The 20,383-nt window shown below is 43.8% G+C and overlaps 2 protein-coding genes across 2 annotated transcripts in view; both read left to right on the top strand.

The window, feature by feature from the left end:
- The window catches only part of KDM5C (lysine demethylase 5C), a 34,044-nt gene extending 33,389 nt beyond the window's left edge, over positions 1-655 (top strand). The window contains exon 26 of the mRNA XM_055267253.2: positions 348-655. Within this exon, the coding sequence (XP_055123228.1) occupies positions 348-374 (27 nt within the window). The 3' untranslated portion in view covers positions 375-655. The remainder of the gene's footprint in view (positions 1-347) is intronic.
- Positions 656-981: 326 nt separating this feature from the next.
- LOC134735974 (uncharacterized) lies at positions 982-5,654 on the top strand. The gene is made up of 3 exons (XM_063634581.1): positions 982-1,050; positions 1,098-1,560; positions 1,933-5,654. The coding sequence occupies exons 1-3, from the start codon at positions 982-984 to the stop codon at positions 2,370-2,372; spliced, it is 972 nt and encodes a 323-aa protein (XP_063490651.1). The 3' UTR covers positions 2,373-5,654.
- The last annotated feature ends 14,729 nt before the right edge of the window (positions 5,655-20,383 follow it).

The raw sequence follows: 20,383 nt of genomic DNA, 5'->3' as shown, positions 1-20,383 counted from the left end.
CACTTTCCCTCAAGTCCAAACAGATGGGCTCGGGCCCCCTCACCCAAACTCCTACACTACAGCCTCCCCCAGTTGATGCCCTCCAGTTTATCCTCCTCAAGCTCCCAAAGGGATTTTTTTTTTTAATGGCTTTATTGAGATATAATTTACATACCATAAAATTCACTTGTTTGAAATGTACAATTCAGTGATTTGGGGGGTTTCTAAAGTGTAGATCTGATTATATACTGCTTAAAGCCTTCCATGATGCTTTATTGCCCTTAAGATTATACATAGAATCTCGTTCTTTCTAGAATGTTTTCCTGTCTAACCCATATACTGCATAATTCCCTGATTTTTCTCCACAGGTTATGCCCCTGATGAATGGGGACTAAAGCTCAGATGTGTGGTCATTTGCAACCCCTGAGTTAACTTTTTTAAGACAGCTTATTGAGATATAATGTACATACCATACAGTTCACCCACTTAAAAGTATACAGTTAAATAGCTTTTAGTATATTCAGAGTTGTGCAGCCATCATTCCAAAAAAAAAAAAAAAATTTAGAACATTTTCATCACTGCAGAAAGAAACTCCATATCCCTTAGGCATCCTTTACCCCTCATCCCATTTGCCTATTCTGGACGTTTTACATAAATGGAATCGTATAATATGTGATCCTTTGTGTCTAGCTTCTTTCACTTAGCAAAGTGGTTTCAAGCCCATTAATGGTCCCATAGTATTTGGAAAGATCTCCCTTCTGAGTCCCAAAGTCTTTAAGATAAGGGTGCTGGACTAAATCAGGGACCATCAACAGATTGTTTACATGTTTTTGTGGGTGTTTGCATGCATGTGTTTTTCTGACAAGAAGACTAACCAGCTTGTATCAGATTGATAAAGGGATCCTTGACCCTTCAAAGGCTAAGAACCATTCTTTGTGGTCTTGAGTGTTCTGTGTTTGGAGTCTGCCCATGATATGAGGATATAAAGGAGGAAGCAAGAGCATGGAAGCCCTAAGCCAGTCAGCTTCCCATCATGCCTGCCTCAAGGGCTTTCCGTCCTCTCAAGGGGCTGTGAGGAGGCTAAAGGCTGGGTCCTGATCCCTAGCCCAGGAGCTTAGCACACTGCCACTCTTATTTTGCTTTCTCATCTGAACGTTCATGGGTTTCATTCCCCCTTCCCAATATTTGCAGTTGATGGGAACCTAGTGGTAAATAAGAAAGCCCGCCCTCTTCTGGCAGCTTTGATTGGTGGGAAGGTCTGGCTAAGCCCTGTTTCATCTAGTCTTCCAGTTGGGACCCTAGGCTATACAAGTAAGGAGAGAGACGAGTCCGTGGACAACCCTGTCAGGTCCAGTTTGACCCTAGGTCTCAGTCCAGGGGAAAAGGCTGACCTTTTGGCTGGAATTGATCATGAAAAGGGGGTTGGAGGAGCTGACAGGAGAGATGAGTGTGAGAGCTGGGATGGGCAGGAAGGGGCTCAATCTCAGCACTTAACTACCACTCCCAAGGCAGTCAGCCACAGGAAGAAGTGTCCAGACAGGAGAGGAAGAGATGGTGCCTACAACCTGAAGCAACTCCCAGGTTAGAGAACTGCTTGGCCCAGGACGGGGGCCTCCCTGGTATAGGCCCATCCTTCACCAGTTTTCAGACAGCCTTTACCATGTTGGCACGTCTGTATCCCATCCCTCACACATTGTCTCCTTCACAGCAGACATGCATTCCATGAACTCTGCGGGAGAGGCCCTGGCCATCATCCTGCAAGACCCAGATCAAATCTAACCTCTTCCAGAGAGCTTTCTCTGGTTCCAAATCTGCCCTCTTTCCCAGACACTCCCCTAGAAAGGGAGGGGGACTGGCTCAGGGGATCCCCTCCCCCTCAGATAAGGGGCTGGGGAGAATGAGGTCAGGGAAGCAGTGGGTATCTTCTCACCTCAAAGTCATTTTCTATTACAGAGATATCACCTAGCTGCCGAGTCCTCCCAAATGTTGCCACATCCCTCAGGATGGCTTCTGAATCTGCAGATGACAAGGGGATGGGAAGAGACATCACTTCTATTAAGGACTTTACCCAAACTCTTCCTTCAGGCCCAACTGAACCCTTCTTCTCCTTCTCCTTAGTGCCTCCACCTGTGCCTTACATGGTGTCTGAAACACTCTTAAGATTAATAGGTCTGTCTCTTCTCCCACCCCCAAGCTCTGGAGCTTCTGGAGGGAAGGCAAGGCCCAGGCCTCAGTCTGTCTCCACTTCCAGGCCAAAGGCCTGCAGTCTAGTTGTAGAAGGAGGTAGGAGCATCAGTTGGAGCTCCACACTGTGCATACGACTCTGTTTCCTTTGCATTGCAGAGTCCAGTGGTACAGGATACCACCCCTTGGGAGTGGCGCCTGAGGTCTGAGGTACATGGTCAGTGGGTCCTTGAAGGGGCAGACACTAACCATGCTTCCCAGAAGACCTGAAATTGTGATGGGAGAAGAGGGGTTAGGAAGCAGAGGAACAGGGTTCTTGCCCCTGGGCACTCACATGAAAGGAAGGGGAACAGCCCCTTGTGAACCTCCACCTGGGTGCTCAGCTTCATGTGAGATATTTCACAAAGTCCCCAACAGACACAGGAAACAGACCCCTAGGAAAACAGGCCTCACCTAGGCATATCAGCCTGGCAGAGCTGGGATTTTCACCAAATCTTTGTGACCCTAAGGCCTGTGCTAGACAGAAGGGGTCCAAAGTAATCAGCCTGCCATCAGGAAATAGTTCACAGTGGGAGCTCAGTGTTGATCTCTGCTGTTGGTAGGTTGGGAATTCAGCAGTGCTAGGGCCACAGTGGCCTTGGTAGGTTAGAAGATCATATTGTCGAGGTACATAACCTCCATGCCTATCTCTATTGGTTATATATTTGCTACATAACAAATTACCTCAAAAACAGTGGCTTAAAACAACGTTTTATCTCACAGTCCCTGTGGTTAGGAATCTGGGCTCAACTTAGCTGAGTTTCTATTTCAGGGTCTCACAGCCAGCAAGGTGTGAGCTAGGGCTACAGTCATCTCAAGGCTTGACTGGGGAAGGATCTACTTTCAAGCTGACTCATGTGGCTGTTGGCATATTCAGTCTTGCTGGCTGTTGGCTGGGGGTCACTCTCAGGTTCCTTGCCATGTGCACCTTTTCATAGGGTGGCTCACAATATGGCAGCTTGCTTCATCACAGCAATCAAGTAAGATGAGCTAGAGATAGAAGGAGAGTGCCCACATGCCAGACAGAACTCATAGTCTTTATAACCTAATTTCAGATGTGACGTCCCATCACTTTTGCAATATTCTATTCGTTAGAAGTCAGTCAGTTACTGCCGGGCACAGTGGCTCACGCCTGTAATCCCAGCACTTTGGGAGGCCGAGACGGGCGGATCACCTGAGGTCAGGAGTTCGAGACCAACCTGACCAACATGGAGAAACCCCATCTCTACTAAAAATACAAAATTAGCTGGGTGTCGTCGTGCATGCCTGTAATTCCAGCTACTCAGGAGGCTGAGGCAGGAGAATTGCTTGAACCCGGGAGGCAGAGGTTGCGGTGAGCCAAGATCGCGCCATTGCACTCCAGCCTGGGCAACAAGCGCAAACTCCGTCTCAAAAAAAAAAAAAAAAAAGAAAAGTAGGTCAGTTACTAGGTCCAGGCCACGCTCAATGGGAGGGGATTACACAAAGGTGTGAATACCAGGAGGTGGGGGGTCCTTGGGGGTCATCTTGGAGACTGACTACTATAGTTTTCCACTGGTCCTGGTGATTCATGTTGCCTCCACATGCAAAATGCATTCATCACTTCCCAAAGTCTCTAAAAGTCTCATCCAATTACAGCATTGCCCCAAAATCCAGAACATCTAAATCAGGTCCATATATGAAAGAGGCTCTTTGAGTATGGCTTCTTAACTACTATTTTTCTCCATCTTTAGATTTGTGAGACAATTTTTTTTTGGTAAAAAATTATTTTTTGGCCGGGTGCGGTGGCTCACGCCTGTAATCCCAGCACTTTGGGAGGCCGAAGTGGGCAAATCAGGAGGTCAGGAGATCGAGACCATCCTGGCTAACACGGTGAAACCCCGTCTCTACTAAAAATACGAAAAATTAGCCGGGAGTGGTGGCGGGCGCCTGGAGGCTGAGGCAAGAGAATAGCTTGAACCCGGGAGACGGAGCTTGTAGTGAGCCAAGATCACGCCACCGCACTCCAGCCTGGGCTACAGAGCAAGACTCCGTCTCCAAAAAAAAAAAAAAAAAAAGAAAATTATTTTTTATTTTTATTTTGTTGTAGAGACGAGATCTTACTATATTGCCCAGACTGTTCGCAAACTCCTGGGCTCAGACAATCCTTCCACCTTGGCCTCCCAAAGTTCTGGGATTACAGGCGTGAGCCACCGTGCCCGGCTGATTTGTGAGACTTAAGAGGCACGTTGTCTGTCCCCAACACACCCAACGTACAATGGTGGAATAGCCATAGGACAACTACTACAGACATTCTGGTTCAAAAAGAGGGGAAATGGGAGACAAAGGAGTTACTGGTCTATAACAACTCTGAAATCCAGCTGGGAAAATGGAAGTTTCATGATTAGATGTCAAGGCCTGGGAATAATATTCTAAGGCTCTGCCCTCTGACCTCTTGGTTTTACCCTCTGTACCTTCCTTTTTCATGAAAGGCAGCACATGTTTGCAGCTGAACAGTTTCCCCAGTTTGCTTCCTGCCAGTAGAATTTTGGGGGTCCAGTGGCTTTTTTTCATTTTGTCCTGTCTGTAATCAGCTGCCACCAAGAAATAGTTCCACAGTGGGGCTTGGGTTACTGTTCTGTTGGCAGGTTGGGCACTCAGCAGTGGCTTATAGCCAGATTGGTCTTGGTGGAAGTCCATATTGTGGAGTCCATGCATAACCTCCATGCCTGCCACCATGGCCATTTTGTTCAGGAATCCACTGGGCAAAGAAAAAGGTGACAGATAAGAGGCTGACTGACATCACAGAACAGGACACCTACCTGTCTACTTGATTGAGCTCCTCTTCTGCAGTGGACTCTCTCTGGTGCTTATGTGGGACATGAATATCTCTGCCCATTGCAAGAGGGACAGCCATATGCTCTTCCTCAGACCTCGCCAATAATATTTCAGTCCTGTTATTTCCAAGTCCTTCACCATTTAGCCGAATCATTAACAACTACTCATGAAACAGTGGAAACCTATCTATACCTCTGACCAGCTATGTGACCTGGCAGTTGTTCTACTGGGAGAATTTCCCTTCTCACTGTCCTTCAGGATCAACCCTAAGTAGGGCTGTAACACTACAGCTAGCTACTTCAGCAGGGCCAGCATATCATGCAGGGCTATGTATAAACCAAGCTGGAATAGAATATTGTATCCCTTAGTCACCTGGTCACAGGGAATTCCCCATGAGGCTTCAGGTGTGGGTGAGAGAGGGATGGCAGTACAGCAGATGGGAGTATGATTCACTTGCTCAGGCAGCTTATTCATCATCTAGGCCTGCTTGTGTAACTATTCCATTCGGTGGTGGAGTGCTACTGCACGTAGATAACTTCATGGCTTGATGAGACAGTTAACACACAACTCACCATGGGGAGCTCAGCTTGCCTGGGTCACTTGGAGTCCTATGTTCAGCCAATCATTCACAAAATAGACCCACTTTTCCATTTTTATTTTTCTCTGCTGGGACTTCTGTTATCACGATATTGCCACCTCCAATTTTATTCCCCATTTCTTGAGTCTTTAACTTGCTCTTCAGCTATAGTCCTCCTCCCCTTTATGCCATCTATACTGTGTAGATTCCAATAGTACATCCAAGAACTGGAGAAATCACCACAGGATTTCTTCTGGGCCCAGTGTAAGACTCAGATCAAAATTTCATGTATAACCCCATCCCACTCTGATGGATGGGCCGCAGCGGCAATCTGGATCACCAGAGATTGACATTAATTCAGAACCAATATCCAGTCTATTTCAAAGGCCCGGATATTTCCCTGTCCCCAGTGTACAATGACTGTGGCTGCAGGTCTCTGTGAGGAAAGCAAGGAGGGAGATTTTGCCATACATACTTGTGAAAAGTGTAGCAAGGTCCTTCTTCAGATGGACCCTCCCCTTCATTCAAGGGGCTCTGGTCTACGAACTCGGGAAGAGGCTGGGATGCCACATTTTTGAGGACAAGATCAGGCTTCCATTTTCCAGAGTAGAAGATTTTTGGGGTTATATAACAACTAGGACTTTATCATCAGGCTACCTATTTTGGTCCTAGGGAAACTATCCTTAATTATCCACTGTTATACAAACTTCCACAGGTCAAACCTGATTATTGCTACGGCTCTGCTATCCGTTATAAGAACCAGACCCAACTTCTCTTTGGAGATGAACCTATCACCTCCATTGAAATCAGGAAGCCCATTCATGATTTCTCACCATGACCCTCACCTGCAGAAATAAATCACTGCAATGCTTTTTAATACTGGTACTCATTCATGTACTAGTTAAGGTAAAGCTAGCTCCTGGGACAGAAAAAAATTTTCTGAGATTTAAGACAAGTTTACTTCTTGCTTCTGTTGTATTCCAAAACAGGTGTTAATAATTGAGTTTCCCTCTTCTAAGTGATGATTCAGAGGCCTAGGCACTTTCTGTCTAGAAGGTCTGCCATCTTCAAAACATGGTCATCATTGTATTTATTGTCATCTCCATTCTAAATAGCCAGAAGAGGAAAAGACCATGTGGGAGGTTTCTATGAGCCGGATGTAGCACACATCACTTCTCATATTCCCTTAGCTAGCACCCAGACAATGGGCATACCCAATTGTAAGGGACACTGACAAATGTAGTATAAATCTGTCCCTAGGAGGAAGAGGAAACAAGTTTAATGACCACTTAGCTAGTCTCTACCACAGCGTATTTCTCAAAGTCCTGTGAAAGGAATGTCAATGTCCACATAGTCAAAAGGGTGAGTTGAATGTGTTACATATGACTAATTGATTCCAACATTCTTATTGCCCTAAACGATGGATTCCCCTGCTTACGCTGTACCATGGTATTTCTGGCATCTTAACCTCATTTAACACAAGCTACTATTGAGTAGAGGTTTTGGTCAATCAATAGAACAATTTTTAGAAATACTCCTAGCTGCTTCAGCTAACAAAGTACATCCAGGATTGCTAATGAGTGTACCCATACTGAAAAGTTTGGCCCTACCCAAACCAGATAAAGACATCACAAGAAAATAAAATTACAGACAAATATCCTTTATGAATATAGATGCAAAATCCCCAACAAAATACTAGCAAACTAAATCCAACAGCATATTAAAAGTAGGATACGTCTTGGCCAAGTGGGATTTATCTTAGGAATGCAAGAATGGTTCAATATAAGAAAATCGATCAAAGTAATAACATCCATTAACAGAACAAAGGAAAAGAAACACATGATCATCTCACTTGATGCAGAAAAGGCATTTCAGGCTGGCTGTGGTAGCCAACACTTATAATCCCAGCACTTTGGGAGGCTGAGGTGGGAGGACTGCTTGAAGCCAGGAGTTTGAGACCAGCTTAGGCAACATAGCAAGACCCCATCTCTACAAAAAAATTTTAAAAATTAGCTGGGCATGGTGATGTGTGTCTGTACTCCCAGCTACACGGGAGGCTAAGGAAGGAGGCTCCCTTGAGTCCAGGAGTTTGAGGCTGTAGTGAGCTATGATCATGCCACTGCACTCCAGCCTAGGTGACAGAATGAGACCTCATTTCTCTTAAAAAAATAAAAAAGGCATAGAGCTAATAAATTCAGCAAAGTTGCAAGGTGCAAGATCAACACATAAAAAGCAGTTGTGCTTTTGTACACTAGCAATGAGCAATCCAAAATGAAGTTAAGAAAACAATTCAATTTACAATAGCATCTAAAAGAATAAAATATCTAGGAATAAATTTAATCAAGGAGGAGAAAGACTTGTACATTGAAAACCATGAAACATTGATGAAAGAAATTAAAGATCTAAAGAAATGGAAAGGCATCTCATATTCATAGATTGGAAGACTTAATACTGATAAGATGTTGATACTGGCCAAAGTGATCTACAGATTCAACACAGTCCTTATGAAAATTCCAACAGCCTTTTTGCAGAAATGAAAAAGCTAGCTCGGTGTGGTTGCTCATGCCTATAATCCCAGCACTTTGGGAGGCTGAGGCGGGCGGATCACGAGGTCAGGAGTTCGAGGCTAGCCTGGCCAACATGGTGAAACCCCATATCTACTAAAAATAACTTTAAAAAATTATCCGGGCATGGTAATCCATGCCTGTAATCCCAGCTACTCGGGAGGCTGAGGCAGGAGAATTGCTTGAACCTGGGAGGTGGAGGTTGCAGTGAGCTGAGATCGCGCCACTGCACTCCAGCCTGGGTGACAGAGTGAGACTCTGTCTCAAAAAAAAAAAAAAAATGAAAAAGCTGATCCTCAAATTCATATGGAATTACAAGGGGCCATGAATAGCCAGAACAATCTTAGAAAAAAAAGAACAAAGTCAAATGGCCAATTGATTTTTTTTTTTTTTCAAGACACAGTCCTGCTCTGTTGCCCAGGCTGGAGTGCGGTGGCATAATCTTGGCTCACTGCAGCCTCAAACTCCTGGGCTCAAATGATCCTCCTACCTCAGCATCCCAAGTAGGTGGGATTTAAAAGGCATGTGCCACTACACCCAGCTAATTTTTTTTTTTTTTTGTAGAGACAGGGTCTCACTCTTGCCCAGACTGGCCTCAAACTCCTGGGCTCAAGCAGTCCTCCCACCTCAGTCTCCCAAAAATGTTGGGATTACAGATGTGAGCCACTGTGCTCAGCCACCAATTGATTTTTTTACAAGAGTGCCGAGTCCATTCAATGAGGGGAGAGATTAGTCTCTTCAACAGATGGTGCTGGGACAACTGGATTTTCACATGAAAAAGTATGAAGTTGGATGCCCACTTCACACCATATACCATTAACTCAAAATGGACTAATGACCTAAATTTAAGTCCTAAAACCATAAAACTGGAGGAAAACATAGGAGTTAATGTTCATGACCTTGGATGTGGCAACAGTCTTAGGTGTGACACTACAAGCATGAGCAACAACAGAAAAAAACAGATAAATTGGACTTCATCAGAATTGAAAATTTTGTGCATCAAAGGACATCAAGAAAGCGAAAAGACAGCCTACAGAATAAGATAACATATTTGCAATCATATATCTGATAAGGATTTACTATGCAGAATGTACAAACAAACAACTCCTACAACTCAACAACAAAAAGACAAGCAATTCAATTTAAAAATGGGCAAAGGAGGCCAGGCGCGGTGGCTTACGCCTGTAATCCCAGCACTCTGAGAAGCCGAGGTGGGTGGATCACCTGAGGTCAGGAATTCAAGGCCAGCCTGGCCAACATGGTGAAACCCATCTCTACTAAAAATACAAAAATTAGCTGGGCGTGGTGGCATGTGCCTGTAATCCCAGCTACTTGGGAGGCTGAGGCAGGAGAATCACTTGAACCTGGGAGGTGGCAGCTGCAGTGAGCTGAGATCACGCCACTGCATTCCAGCCTGGGCAACAGAGCAAGACTGTCTCAAAAAAAAAAAAAAAAAAAAAAAAAAAAAAAAAAAAAAGGCACAGGATCATGTCTTTGTGATTAGGAAGAAAAAAAAATGGGCAAAGGACTTGAATAGATATTTCTCCCAAGATATAAAAATGGCCAAGAAGCACATGAAAAGATGCTCAACATCATTAGTTATTAGGGAAATGCAGATCAGTTACCACTTCATACCCATTAGTATGGCTATAATAATAATAATAATCAGAAAATAATAAGTATTGGAGAGGATGGGGAGAAATTGGAGTCCTGGTACAGAGAATTATCATATGACCCAGCAATTCCACTCCTAAGAATATAGCCAAAAGAACTGAAAACAAGGAGTCAAAACAGATATTTCTGAACCAGCGTTCTTTGCATCATTATTAATAGCCAAAAGGTAAAAACAACCCAAGTGTCCATCAACAGATAACTGTATAAACAAAATGCAGTATATACAAATACTGGAATATTATTCAGCCATAAAAGGAATAAAGGTTGGGCACATGCTACAACATGGATGAACCTTGAAACAATTATTCTAGCTGGGTGTGGTGGCTCACACCTGTAGTCCCACCTACTCAGGAGGCTGAGGTGGGAGGATCACCTGAGCCCAGCTGGGGAGGTTGAAGCTGCAGTGAGCCGTGATTGCTCACTGCACCCCAGCCTGGATGACAGAGTGAGACCCTGTCTCAAAGAAAATATTATTCTAAGTGAAATAATCCAGACACAAAAGGACAAATATTGTATGATTCCACTTAAATGAAATTATCTGGACTAGGCAAATTCATAGAGACAGAAAGTAGGTTAGAGATTACCAGAGGCTGCAGGTAATAGGGAAATGATTGCTTAATGGGTATAGAGTTTCTGTTTGGGGTGATGAAAGAGTTTTGGCACTAGATACTGTAGTAGTGATGGTTACCCAACATTGTGAATGTAATCAATGCCGTCTAATTGTACACTCAAAAATGGTTAAAGTGGATTTTTGTTTTGTTTTGTTTTCTTGAGGTGGAGTCTCAACTCTATCACCCGGGCTGAAGTGCAGTGCTGTGATCTCGGCTCACTGCAACCTCTACCTCCTGGGTCCAAGCAATTCTCTTGCCTCACAGCCTCCTGAGTAGCTGGGATTACAGGTGCCCACCATCACGCCTGGCTAATTTTTGTATTTTTAGTAGAGACGGGTTTTCACCATGTTGGCTGGGCTGGTCTCGAACTCCTGACCTCAGGTGATCTACCCCCCTCGGCCTCCCAAAGTGCTAGGATTACAGGCATGAGCCACCACGCCCTTCCAGAAATTTTTATGTTATATATAGTTTACCACAATGAAAAAGTTTGGCCCAGCCAGGCACAGTGGCTCACACCTGTAATCCCAGCACTTTGGGAGGCTAAGGCGGGCGGATCACCTGAGGTTGGGAGTTCGAGACCAGCCTGACCAACATGGAGAAACCTGTCTCTACTAAAAATACAAAATTAGTCAGGCCTGGTGGTGGATGCCTGTAATCCCAGCTACTTCGGAGGCCGAGGCAGGAGAATCACTTGAAACCGGGAGGCAGAGGTTGTGGTAAGCCGAGATCAAGCCATTGCACTCCAGCCTGGGCAACAAGAGTGAAACTCCGTATCAAAAAAAAAAAAAAAAAGGGCCGGGCGCGGTGGCTCACGCTTGTAATCCCAGCACTTTGGGAGGCCGAGGCGGACAGATCACGAGGTCAGGAGATCGAGACCACGGTGAAACTCCGTCTCTACTAAAAATACAAAAAAAAATTAGCCGGGCGTGGTGGCGGGTGCCTGTAGTCCCAGCTCCTCGGAGAGGCTGAGGCAGGAGAATGGCGTGAACTCGCGAGGCGGAGCTTGCAGTGAGCCGAGATCGTGCCACTGCACTCCAGCCTGGGCGACAGAGCGAGACTCCGTCTCAAAACAAAACAAAACAAAACAAAAAAAAGGGTGGCTCATGCCTGTAATCCCAGCATTTTGGGAGGCCGAGGCGGGCTAATCATGAGGTCAGGAGATCGAGACCATCCTGGCTAACACAGTGAAACCCTGTCTCTGCTAAAAATACAAAAAATTAGCCAGGCGTAGTGGTGGGCACCTGTAGTCCCAGCTACTCGGGAGGCTGAGGCAGGAGAATGGCGTGAACCCAGGAGGCGGAGCTTGCAGTGAGCTGAGATCGCTCCACTGCACTCCAGCCTGGGAGACAGAGCGAGACTCCGTCTCAAAAAAAAAAAAAAGTTTGGCCCAATCAAAAATTACACTTCTTTTTCCCTGATCTACCATCCATAGAATCAGTTCTCACATATTATGGAGGTTTCTTTTTTCTTTTCTTTTTTTTTTTTTTTTTTTGAGACATGGTCTCACTCTGTCACCCATATTATGGAGGTTTCTGCCAGTATAAATTAGCTACATCTTATCATTTGTGTGTGTGTGTGTTTTCTCCTCATAGGTTTGACTTTACTTCCTGGGACATACAGGAATCTGAATTCAGTAATGGGTCTGGAGGCAGCAAGAGATGATACGGGTGGATCTTGAAAAGATTAGCCTAACAGTGAGAGGGTCCCCAAGTCAGGCAGGACCAGCCCCACAGACTGGGGAAGAAGGGCTGCTTCTGCTGTCAAGGGAAACTCAGTGAGGGTTGGGGTTTAGGGTGCTCAGATCTATCGAAATCAATCCTGATGTTCCTATTCCTATTCTCAAGGTCCCATTGTTCCCTAATCAGTAGCCATGTTTTTGCATACGAGACCTGGAGATCCTATGAATTCAACCTGCGTTGTAATTCAGCAACCTGCAGGATTTGGTTTTATGTCTGATTTCAGGCTACATCAGTCCTGTGCCTGGAAGAGAGAAAAAGATTACTTAAAAAAAAATATATGTATACATATATATACATATGTAGATACATATATATACGTATGTAGATACATATATATATGTATATATATATATACGTATATATACATATATATATAGGCTAGGCGCAGTGGCTCACACCTCTAATCCCAGCACTTTGGAAGGCCGAGGCAGGTGGATCACTTGAGGCCAGGAGTTCAACACCAGTCTGGCCCACATGGTGAAATCCCTCCTCTACTAAAAATACAAAAATTTCTGAGGCGGGCGGATCACAAGGTCAGGAGATCGAGACCATCCTGGCTAACATGGTGAAACCCCATCTCTACTAAAAATACAAAAAATTAGCTGGGCGAGGTGGTGGGCGCCTGTAGTCCCAGCTAATCGGGAGGCTGAAGCAGGAGAATGGGGTGAACCCCCGGGGGACGGAGCCTGCAGCGAGCTGAGATCACACCACTGCACTTCAGCCTGGGCGACAGCGAGACTCCATCTCAAAAAAAAAAAAAAAAAAATTAGCCGGGTGTGGTGGTGGTAATTCCAGCTACTTGGGTGGCTGAGGCAAGAGAATCGCTTGAACCGGGGAGGCAGAGGTTGCAGTGAGCTGAAATCACGTCACTGCCCTTAAGCCTGGGTGACAGAGTGAGACTCTATTTCTTTGAGCAGTTTTAGGTCCACAGCAAAATTGAGTGGAAAGTATGTATCCCATATACCCCCTGCTCCTACACAGGCACAGCTTCCCCCACTATCAACATCCCCAGCAGAGTGGTACATTCGTTATAGTCAATACATTGGCACATAATTGGTCAAGTACATAGCTTACATTAAGGTTCACTCTTGGTGCTGTACACTCTATGGGTTTTGACAAATGTATAATGACATGTATCCACCATTATAGTATCATACAGAGTAGTTTCATTGCCCTAAAAATCCTCTGTGTTCCACCTATTCATACTTCCCTCCCATAACTCCTAGCAACCTCTAATTTTTTTTTACTGTCTCCATAGTTTTACCTATTCCAGAATGTTATTTAGGAATCATATAGTATATAGCCTTTTCAGATTGCCTTCTTTCGCTTATTAATATGCATTTAAGATTCTTCCATGACTCTTGGTGGCTTGATAGCTCATTTATCTTTATTGCTGAATAACATTCTGTTGTCTGGATGTACCACATTTTATCCATTTACTTACTGAAGGGCATTTTGGTTTCTTCCAAGTTTGGGCAGTTGTGAATAAATCGGCTATAAATATCCATTGCAGGTTTTTATGTAGTTGTAAGTTTTCAAATCACTTGGGCAAATACAAAAGAGTGTGATTGCTGAATGGTAAGGTAAGAATATGTTTAGTTTTGTAAGAACCTACCAAACTGTCTTCCAAAGTGGCTGAACCATTTTGCATTCCCACCAGCAATGAATGAGAGTTCCTGTTGCTCCACATCCTCATCAGCATTTGGTATTGTCGGTGTCCTGGATTTTGGCCATACTAATAGGTATGTGGTGGTATCTCCGTGTATTAATTTGCAAACCCTAACGACATATGATGTGGAGCATCTTTTAACATGCTTATTTGCCATCTGTATATCTTTTTTGGTGAGGTGTCTGTTCAGGTCTTCTGCCCTTTTTCTTTCTATGAGTTGGGGTATTGCTGTGCTGCCCAGGCTCATCTCAAACTCCTCAGTCAAATGATCCTCCTGCCTCAGCCTCCCAAGTAGCTGGGACTACATGCATGTGCCACCATGCCAGGCTTCTTTTGCCTGTTTTTAAATCGGGATGTTCCTTTTCTTATTGTTGAGTTTTAAGAGTTATTTATGTGTCTTAAAGATCCTTTATCAGATATGTCTTTTGCAAATACTTTATACCAGTCTATAGTTTGTTTTCTCATTCTCTTGACCGTGTCTTTTTTTTTTTTTTGGAGAGGGAGTCTCACTCTGTCACCTAGGCTGGAGTGCAATGGCACGATCTCGGCTCACTGCGACCTCTGCCTCCCTGGTTCAAGCCATTCTCCTGCCTCAGCCTCCCAAGTAGCTGAGATTAGGTGCCCATCACCACGCCCAGCTAATTTTTGAATTTTTTTTTTTTTTTTTTGAGACGGAGTTTTGTTCTTGTCACCCAGGCTGGAGTGCAATGGCGCGATCCTGGCTCACTGCAACCTCCGCCTCCCAGATTAAAGTGATTCTCTTGCCTCAGCCTCCCAAGTAGATGGGACTATAGGCACCTGCCACCATGCCTGGCTAATTTTTGTATTTTGTTAGAGACGAGGTTTCACCATGTTGGCCAGGCTGGTCTTGAACTCCTGACCTCGGGTGATCCACCCGCCTCAGCCTCACAAAGTGCTGGGATTACAGGCGTGAGCCACCACCCCCGGATTTAATTTTTGTGTTTTTAGTAGAGATGGGGTTTCACCATGTTGGCCAGGCTGGTCTCAAACTCCTGACCTCAGGTGATCCACTCACCTCAGCCACCCAAAGTGTCGGGATTACAGGCGTGAGCCATCGTGCCTGGGCGACAGTATCTTTTGCAGAGCAGAAGTTTTTAATCTGCATGAAGTCCAGCTTATCATTTCTTTCATGGATCATGCCTTTGGCGTTGTACCTAAAAGTTATTGCCACACCCAAGGGCACTTACATGTTCTCCTATGTTATCTTCTAGGGGTTTTATAGCTTTGCATTTTACATTTAGGTGTATGATCCACTTTGAGTTAATTTTTTGAAGGGTGTAAAGGAGATTTCTTTTCTGAGGGCAGTGAAAGAAGCTCCCCAGTGTCTAACCATGCCTTGAACTAAAAGTTTACAACCATGATCTTGCCTTTAAAAAGTTTTTTCTTAATTATCTCAGCAATATGTATTTATTGTTGTTCATAAATGGTCAAAATATTCTACCTATTATTAGACTAAAACAAGGTATAGCTTCTCAAATACAGCATCACATAGAGACAAAGAATGAAAAGGCCAGTCATGTGTGTACTTTAAAACACCCATATATACACATATACCCTCATGTCCAATACAGGCAAATGTTCTCCATACTTTGCTTTGAAAGCAGGAAACATTGAGTTGCAGAGGTTCTAAGATACAGAACATATTGAACACATTTCAGGCATTTAAAAAATGCACTGAAATAGCAAGAATAAAGTTCTTTTCTGGTGAGGCATGGTGGCTTAGGCCTATAATCCCAACACTTTGGGAGGCTGAGGCAGGAGAATCGCTTGAGCCCAGGAGTTCAAGACCAGCATGGGCAACATAGTGAGACCCTGTCTCAACAAAAAATAAAATATTGGCTGAGCAGAGTAGCGTGCACCTATAGTCGCAGCTACTTTGGAGGCTGAGGTGGGAGGATTGCTTGAGCCCGTGAGGTGGAGACTGCAGTGAGCTGTGATCACGCCACTGTACTCCAGCCTTGGTGACAGAGTGAGACCCTGAAAATAAAGGGTTTTTTTCTTCAAACATTTTGTTCCAAGCCAAAGCAAAGAGTACATTAGAACAGACCAGAAGGACGTGTACAAGTAGACCTGTTTCCTTCTCAAACATTTAACAATTTACTTATTAAACATTAAGCCGAGTCAGTTTAAATCAAATGATATAACTGATTATTACTCCAAACAGGTATCTGTTGTTTCTTAGTGTCTATCGATAGAAGTTTCACAGGTGCAAGGACATTATTTACCTGAAAGATCATTCCTGTTACAATTAGAGGGCATTCATACAAAAATTGTTTCCTGTTTTATTTGCCTTTTAAAATTGTGAAACATGACACGGAGACATTTCCTTATGTAATTACAAAACCATTAGTACACCTAACACAATTCACAATCATTCCTTACTGTCATCATAGTCAAATGAATGTCATTATATTCAGATGTTCCCAATTTAACTAAAAACATATTTTGAAAAATTATTAAAAAAAAGAAAAATTATTTACAAATAAAAAAAATTTTTTTAAATGCAGGGTCTTGTTCTGTCACCCAGTATGGAGTGCAGCACAATCATAGCTCAAACTGTAACCTCAAACTTCTGGGCTCCAGTGATCCTCCAGCTTCAGCCTCCTGAGTAGCTGGGCCTACAGGCATACACCACCACACCTGGCTAATTTTTATTTTTTTCAAAGCAGGAGTGAAAGTTTGTTTAAAAGCTTTAGAACAGTAAGGAAAGGAAAGAAAAGAAGGAAAGTATAACTTGGAAGAGGGCCAAGTGGGTGACTTGAGAAACCACGTGCACCTAATTTGAATTTTTTTTGTAGAGTTTTGCTATGTTGCCCAGTCTGGTCTCTAACTTCCAGCCTCAAGTGATCCTTCCATCTTGGCCTCCCAAAGTGCTGGGATTACAGGTGTGAACCACCACACCCGACCAAAATATATCTTTTAATAGTTAGATTGTTTGATTCAGGATCCAAACATGGACTTTTATGGTCACCACTTCCTTACTTTTCTTTAACATTTTACCACTTAAGCATGATTTCCTATTTGTGTAGTTTAGTTTTGCCTGTTTTTATTAACATCATAGTCATACAGTATGTATTCTTTCGTGTTTGGTTTCTTTCATTCAACATTATGCTTTTAAGATTGATCCACGTTTTAACATATAGCTGTGCTTTATCTTCTTGCCTGTATAGTACTGAAATCAACCCAGTTTTTGCACTAAACTGAAAATTGAGAAACTTATATTTGTTTTTATCTGAGTTCCTTTCTCAGGAAACCAACCATCAGGCCTCCCAGAGAGAATCGAGGAACTGAAATCTCCCGTATCACCACATCCAGACAATGAGACAAGCCTGCTGCTTGTTGACAAACTCCTCTTCTTTATACCTCCCGAATTTCTGTTTTCCTGCATATGGTTATGGTGAGACACAAGACCCCTCATCCAACCACCTGCTGCCTGTTGACCAACTCCTCTTCCTTACTCCTCCCTAATTCTTGTTTTATGTTCCTTCCCTACTATATAAACCCCTAACTTTAGTCAGTTGGAGAGATGGATTTGAGACTGGTCTCCCATCACCTGGCTGACGTTACTGGCATTAAAGCCGTTCTTCCCTGGCAATATTCATCCCAGTGATTGGCTTTCTGTGCAGCAAGCAACCAGACCTAGGCCGAACCCCTGGTGTTCGGCAACAGTATTTCATTTTATGAATCTACCATAGTCTGTCAACTCTACTTTTGAAAGGCATTTGGAACATTCTGATATTTAACTGTATAAATAATGCTGCAAGAACATTTTTGTACATATTTCCTGGTATACATAAGCAGACTTTTTGTTTTGTTTTGTTTTAAGACAGAATCGCTCTGTCGCCCAGGCTGGAGTGCAGTGGTGTGATCTCAGCTCACTGCAACCTCCACCTCCCAGGTTCAAGCCATTCTCCTGCCTCAGTCTCCCGAGTAGCTGGGACTACAGGTGTGCACCACCACACGCAGCTAATTTTTGTATTTTTAGTAGAGATGGGGTTTCACCATGTTGAGCAGGCTGGTCTTGAACTCCTGACCTGAGGTGATTTGCCTGCCTCGGCCTCCCAAAGTGCTGGGATTACAAGCATGAGCCACCGCACCTGGCCCTAAGCATACATTTCTGTAGGGTGTATGACTTATCGGGACAAAAGGTATACACATCTTTAACTTTTCTAGCTACTGTCAAACTTTTCTGAAGTAGTTTTACTAATGTATATTCCAACCAGCAGAGTATGAGAGGTCCTATTATTCCACATATTTCCCAACCCTTGGAACAGTCAATTTTAAATTTTTGCCAAGCTGAGGATTGTAAAATGGTATCTCATGTGTGTTAAATAGGCATTTTCCTGATAATTAATGAAGTTGAGCACCTTTAATATTTTTTTCTTTTTAGAGACAGGGTCTCGCTCTGTTGCCCAGGCTGGAGTGCAGTGGCATGATCATAGCTCACTGCAGCCTTGAACTACAGGGCTGGGCTCAAGCAGTTCTCCTGCCTCAGGCTCCTAAGCACTGGGACTACAGGCATGCCACCATCATGCCTGGATATTAAAAAAAAAAATTTGTAGAGATGGTCTCACTATGTTGCCCAAGCTGGTCTTCAACTCCTGGTCTCAACTGATCCTCCCACCTGGGCTTCCCAAGTTGCTGGGATTGCAGGCATGAGCCAGCACACCAGGCCTACCTTTTCATATTTTTTACTGGCCATTCAAGTACTCTCTTGTAAAACTGTTCAACTCTTTCGCATATTTTTCTATTGGTTATCTATCTTTCTCTTGTTCAATTGTAGAACTTCATCTTACAATCTGGATATGGAATCTGATTTTAAGTGATGCAAACATATTTTCCCATTTTGTGGTTTTCCTTTGTACTGTTTATGGTGTCTCTGGGTGAAGAAGTTATTATTTTTGATGGAGTCAATTTTATCAGTCCTTTCTTTTCATGGTTTGTACTTTTGGTGTCTTGTTTAAGAAATCTTTTACCATCCCAGGCCCAGCACGGTGGCTCATGCTTGTAATCCCAGGACTTTGAGAGGCCAAGGTGGGAGGATCACTTGAGGCCAGAGTTTGAGACCAGCCTGGGCAATGTAGCAAGACCCCCCATCTCTATTTTTTAAAAAAGAAATATTTTACTATTCTAATATCAAGAATATACTCCATTTGTTACTTTCTTTGCTTTTCACACTTAGGTCTATAATCTACCTGGGAATTATTTGAGTTTTTAAAAATATATAATGTGACGTAAATACCCAATTTAGCTTTAGTTTTTTTTTTTTTTTTTTTTTTTTTTTTTTTTTTTAACTGGGCACCCAATTGTCCCAGCACCATCTGTTGAAAAGACTGCCCTGCTCCCATGGCTCTACAGAGACACATTTTTGATAAATCAAGTATGCGAATATTCATGGATTCATCCTTCTTTTCTTTTTCTTTTTTTTTTTTTGAGACGGAGTCTTTCTCTGTCCCCCAGGCTGGAGTGCAGTGGCGCGATCTCGGCTCACTGCAAGCTCTGCCTCCCGGGTTCACGCCATTCTCCTGCCTCAGCTTCCCGAGTAGCTGGGACTACAGGCGCCCGCCAACACGCCCGGCTAATTTTTTGTATTTTTAGTAGAGACAGGGTTTCACTGTGTTAGCCAGGATGGTCTCGATCTCCTGACCTCGTGATCCGCCGGCCTCGGCCTCCCAAAGTGCTGGGATTACAGGCTTGAGCCACCGCGCCCGGCTCTTTTTTCTTTTTTTTTTGACGGAGTCTTGCTCTGTCACCCAGGCTGGAGTGCAGTGGCACAATCTCAGCTCACTGCAACCTCCGCCTCCCAGGTTCAAGCAATTGTCCTGCCTCAGCCTCCCAAGTAGCTGGGATTACAGGCACCTGCCATCACACCTGGCTAATTTTTGTATTTTTAGTAGAGTCGGATTAATAGAGTCGGAGTTTCACCATGTTTGCCAGGCTGGTCTCAAACTCCTGACCTCAGGTGATCCTCCCGCCTTGGCCTCCTAAAGTGCTGGGATTACAGGCGTGAGCCACTGTGCCCGGCTGCCAGTACTACACTCTTAATTACGATAGCTTTATTTTTTTAAAAAAACCCTTAACATCGGAGCGATCAAGTCCTCCATCATAGTTCTTCTTCAGGAGTCATGGCTATTCTTAACCTTTTTCATTTCTATTAATATATACATTTTAGAATCAGTCAAGTTCCACCAAAAGAAACAAACCAACCAACCCACCCATCAGGGTTTAATTGGAATCACATTGAATCTGTAGATCTACTTGGGGAGAACTGGCATTCATGTAATACTGAGTTCAGCAGCTTATGCATGTGAATATGGTATCTCACTCCATTTATTTACATCTTTTTTTTTTGAGACAGAGTCTCACTCTGTCACCCAGGCTGGAGTGCAGTGGCATGATCATGTCTCACTGCAGCCTTGACCTCCCAGGCTCAAGTGATCCCACCTCAGCCTCCCAAGTAGCTGGGACTATAGGTGCGTGACACCACACCAGGCTAATTAAAAAAAATTTTTTGTAGAGACAAGGTCTCA

The sequence above is a fragment of the Symphalangus syndactylus genome, chromosome X, assembly GCF_028878055.3.
Source record: "Symphalangus syndactylus isolate Jambi chromosome X, NHGRI_mSymSyn1-v2.1_pri, whole genome shotgun sequence".
NCBI classification, from domain to species: domain Eukaryota; kingdom Metazoa; phylum Chordata; class Mammalia; order Primates; family Hylobatidae; genus Symphalangus; species Symphalangus syndactylus.
Note: the sequence above shows the minus strand (reverse complement) of the source record. Positions and strands in the feature narration are given on the sequence as shown.